Source organism: Aptenodytes forsteri, unplaced genomic scaffold (assembly GCF_000699145.1).
Source record: "Aptenodytes forsteri isolate BGI_AS27 unplaced genomic scaffold, ASM69914v1 Scaffold443, whole genome shotgun sequence".
Taxonomy (NCBI): domain Eukaryota; kingdom Metazoa; phylum Chordata; class Aves; order Sphenisciformes; family Spheniscidae; genus Aptenodytes; species Aptenodytes forsteri.
The window spans coordinates 165902-170940 of record NW_008794170.1 but is presented as its reverse complement, the minus strand read 5'-3'; the positions used below and the strand labels follow the sequence as shown (position 1 = coordinate 170940).

General features: G+C 43.7%; 1 protein-coding gene across 1 annotated transcript in view; it reads right to left on the bottom strand.

Moving 5' to 3' along the window:
- USP40 (ubiquitin specific peptidase 40) overlaps window positions 1–5039 on the bottom strand; it is a 39290-nt gene that overhangs the window by 8488 nt on the left and 25763 nt on the right. Inside the window, exons 21-23 of the mRNA XM_009281898.2 lie at window positions 3889–3925; window positions 2219–2283; window positions 1572–1646 (exon numbers count right to left, since the gene is read on the bottom strand). Coding sequence (XP_009280173.1) covers window positions 1572–1646; window positions 2219–2283; window positions 3889–3925 — 177 coding nt within the window. The remainder of the gene's footprint in view (window positions 1–1571; window positions 1647–2218; window positions 2284–3888; window positions 3926–5039) is intronic.

Below are 5039 nucleotides of genomic sequence, written 5' to 3'. Positions count from 1 at the left end.
CCTGGCACCACTACATCGTGCCAGGGCTCCCCTCCATGACACCACGCCGACACCAGCGCAGGAGCGCCTGGCCAGGGCCCTACCACCAGCCCAGCCTCCACACCTGGCATTAGCTGGGAGGCCCAGCCTCCGTGCCCAGCCATCCTGCGGGTTCACCCATTCCACCTCCTGGCAATCAGCAATTATTTTGTTGATTGCCGTGGGTAGCGTGAGCCCTTCTCTCCCATTCCCCTACCCCGTCCCCTACACCCACCCCTCCTGAAGGGGTGCCATCTCCTCTGCTCTGAGCCCCAAGAAAAGGGGACGAGACAACATGGCTTCCACCCGGCTGCTGTGCCGAGGCGACAGGAGCCCTCCCTCAGAGGGCCACTGAGGAGGTGGGGTTTCTTCAGTCTGAGGATGAGGATGGCTGAAGATGAAGCCAGACCCTCCGCAGCGACTGGAGTCCTCCCTCAGAGGGCCACCGAGGTCCCTGGGGCCCGGAGGTGGGGTTTCTTCAGTCTGAGGATGAGGGTGGTTGAAGATGAAGCCAGACCCTCTGCGGCGGTGCACGAAGAACAGCAACAGATCAAGCAAAGAAGTTAGAGAGACAGCTGTTTCTCTGGAGAAGCAGAAGACCACAGGTCTGCCAGGAAGAAGTGCTGGCCTTCAGCATTAAGGTCCCTTCTAGCTGCTTCATTAGGAGTCCTTTTCAAGATTGTTAATTGCCTAATTGTAAAAAAGCCAGTAAAACGAGAAAAAGACCTGTAAAGACACTTTCCTCCTCTCTTATTTGGTACTCGGGCGACTGCACCTGGACTCCTCCGTCCCCTCCTGGTCTCCCCAGTCCAGGACAGACACGGATGGGTGGGGCGTGGGCCCAGCCCAGGGCCTTGGAGATGGTGGGGGGCCGGGGCACATGGCACCCTCGAGCAGGTTGCCCAGAGAAGTTGTGGATGCCCCATCCCTGCAAGTGTTCGCGGTCAGGCTGGACGGGGCTCTGAGCAACCTGATCTAGTGAAAAATCGGAACTAGGTGATCTTTAAAGGTCCCTTCCAACCCAAACTGTCCGACGATATTGCTTGAGCAATACTGTTAGCAAAGAATCCTTCCATCTGTATGACCATCGCTGACAAGAGGGTCTCCCAGTAAGGCCCTCCATTTTTAAACATGATCCTCAGTACAAATCTGAACTGAAGGCAAACACTTAAGTTCCTCTATTTTTATGATTTTGTGAGGAAGTAGTAGTATAAAAGAGTTGTGCCTTCGCAAGAACCTTGCATGCCAGAAATACTGATTTCCCCCAGATCTGTTAACCTTAACACACTTCTAGGCAAAGAAGCTGCAATGGGCAAGCTTTTTACTACACAAGTTGAAAGAAGAACAAATATAGACAGACTAAGAATATTACAAATCTTGATTTAAATTTAAAAAGCTGTAAAACTACAAAAAGCATTATTCATTATTGCCAACCAGAATTTTTCCAACAGAAGTATTTTTAAAATAAGCAAGAGAAAAAAAAGAAACAGCTATCACATCCAAGTCTCCAGACGCTGTCAACTGACTAAAGAACACAATCTCTCCCGTTTTACCTTTGGTGGAAGCTTTCCTTCAGTTATAACCAAAGTATCTCCTCTGCAAACATTAAGTTCCTTCAGAGTGGCATTCTGTAGGAAGAGAAAGCACAGTACACTTGTAAGTCTACGTGTTCTTGTGCTTTGTTTCCTAAAGCATATGTTGGTGGGTTTTTAAGCCATGCATGCCAAAAGGTCCCAGGTATTTTGCTTTTCCACCAAAGAGCGCAGAAATACCCAGTTAACATCCACTGCTTGGAGACAACTTTGCAGCAGCACACAAGTATTGCACCTACAGGAGTCTGCTCTGCAGGAGTCCTTCCAGAGCATCCTGCTGAGCTGTGTATTTCCTTTGCACCTCCGCATCTGACCAACTGACACCTCATGCTTCTTTGTAAACGTATCTTTACTGCATGGTAAGCCTAGACTTTAGAAAAAACTAGTCCCTGAAAATAAGAGGCAGGTGCACAAGATTTACGTTTTAGCCACAGGTATCCCAGCACTGTCTTCATAAGGCCCTGTGAAAATAAAACTCTGTGTGTGCTAACGTAGCACACACAGAAACACCACGCATTTGCTTTAATGCAGCTCTCTTCAGGGAAAGTCTCTACAGAAAAATGGAGTAAACTAACGCATGATTCAAGTCAAAAATAGGATCCTCTTACTTCCTGACTTAATGCTTCCCCTGCTTCATAGCACCAGTCAATCCTTCTCAAATGCCAGTTGTCACCTACCAAAAAACAAAAACATAGATATGGAAAACTAATTAGCCAACAATGCTGTTTTGAAAAAACACTACAAAACTCTTCCTAAGTGTTCAGGGGTTCTTTTGCTTGGTTTTTGTTTGTTTGTTTTTTAAACACAACTCTGACAAACTCAGTGAAGTACCACCTTCATGTCCTTCCCCAGACCCTAGAAACACTTTGCTGTTTGGAAATGGTCTTCTCTTATTTTTATAAATGTCTCTTCCTCACCTACCTAAATAAAATTTCCCTGGTTTAACAGGAAAGCGAAGGAATTCCCATGCCAACATACCATTTGAATCAATGACAGGCTCCTTAAAATGAAAACTACACTATAAGGAAAAATCCAACTTCCCCTCCCCAACTGTTTACCAGAAGACTTCACGCTGGAGAAAAAAAAAGATGGTGTAGTCCAGAAACTACAATACATCAGATTTAGCACCTATATCTACAGCGCACCAGGTACAGAAGGAACAAACACAATTGAAACTTTTTAATTTGACCAAAATAACTGATGAAAATAAACTTTGACTTTCATAACTAAAAAAAAAGCCCAGAAGGAATCTCAACAAGAAAATGGGGGGGGGGGGGAAGAACACCTTGCAGTCTTTTTAAACAACTGCAAAATCCACTGAAGTCTGACATTTCTTTGAATGAGAGCAGTAAGATCACGAATCTCTACAAAAGGGCAAATTCAATTTTTCAAAAAACGATAATATAAAATAAAGCAATAAAAACAGAACCATTGTTTCTTGGCAGTAGACCTATACTATAGGGAAATGAGAAAGGTTAAGTTTATATTTCTAAGATATTATTAACTACTTCAACTCATATGTACATGTACACAAGAGCACAATATTTAATTTTCATTTGGGTTACTCAATGTATATTCTGACAGTCATGTCTTTCAGGTGAACTTTTACGTTTTTTGTAGCGTGGCTGAATTTGCAGCCATCTCTCCACTGCAACACAAATTCAGTATTCAATGAATGTTTAGAATGAAAGCTGGAAAACAATGTCACTCCAAGACTCTTCTCCTCCTTCCTCCCCATCAGCATCAATGGAAAGAGATATTCAGCCAGGAAATTCATGTGTCGTGCTAGTGCTGTCTGTATCTCTCCTTAATCCTCACGTAAAAGCTTAGTAACAAGAACTGCTACCACTCATATTCCCAAATAAGGGCCAAACTCTGATCTCATTTTGAATAACTTGTTTTTGCAAAGCCACCAAAAATTATTTTTTACAGTTAATCTCACGCAGTGGTTCCCACTACGATAGTAAATCTTGTCAAAACTGCCAAACACCTCCATCTGCACGTGCACCCAAGCAAACAGTCTAGGAACTGTGGATTTTGCCATATTTTGATTAAATGTAAAGCTTGAAACTGATTTTCAAGAGCAACTGCACAGCCAGCTTTTATCAGAGCAAGACTGCAAGTTGATCAATCTTTCCCCTCCTCACATTGCAGAGACACACAGATCATTGTATCAAACTTACGACTTTTAAGTTTTAGGGTAGCAAGAGCTGTCTTGTAAATCTGGAATTTCCTTTAAAAAAAAAAAATCATTAAGTAACAATATAATACAACTAACCTGATAATCCAGATTTTTCCAGCATTAAATTTAGACACTGAAAAAAGAAACACATGGTGAGACTTGTCTCAATGCATTGGTTGGGAAATAAAGTTTTCAGCAAATCTACACTAGAATTTTCTAACATAAAGACTGAGTGACTGATTCCTGCTCAATTCCTAAAAATAATATAATTACATAGGCATGGTGTATTTGAGCTATATATTAAATCCTTCAAATATGAGATTGTTTTCAGGCAAGAAATTTACTATGGCAGGCAAGTCAGCTTTTACAAACTGTTAAAAAGAAATCTGTGCTGCCAGTTTGTTGCTTTACTTGAACAAATTCCATCCCAGAGTTTGAAGATGCACCTTTTAGAAATCAAACTGCTAACTCAACACTTTCCAGCCACTACTCGTAGACATTGGCACTCTGTGCCAGAAGTCTAGATTGGCAGTACCGAGAACTGCTTCCTTCGCTCTGTGCACAGCTCTTCCCGACTCCTCTCACTCCAATTCTGTGCATTCAGTTTGATGAACCACAAGGAATTGTGGCAGGCTCTGCCATGATTGCATATCATGCTGAGGACTGCTGTGTATAAAAGGAGTGGCTAGCCATGCACGAAGCAGTTGGGCTGTGTTCATCCTTGCGAAAAAGCAAGGATGTCTCTTTACTACTTGGTGAAAGATCAAGGCATTCTTCTGTGCTGGTTTTGGCAGGGGTAGTTAGTTTCTTCATAGTGGCTAGTATGAGGTTGTGTTTTGGATTTGTGCTGGAAACAGTGTTGATAATACAGGGATGTTTTCGGTACTGCTGAGCAGTGCTTACACAGAGTCAAGGCCTTCTCTGCTCCTCACACCACCCCACCAGCAAGTAGCCTGGGGGTGCACAAGAAGCTGGGAGGGGACACAGCCGGGACAGCTGACCTCAGCTGACCAAAGGGACATTCCACACCATATGACGTCATGCTCAGCATGTAAAGCTGGGGGAAGAAGAAGAAAGGGGGACATTTGGAGTGATGGCGTTTGTCTTCCCAAGTAACCGTTACGCGTGATGGAGCCCTGCTTTCCTGGAGATGGCTGAACACCTGCCTGCCCATGGGAAGCAGTGAATGAATTCCTTGTTTTGCTTTGCTTGCGTGTGCAGCTTTTGCTTTACCTATTAAACTGTCT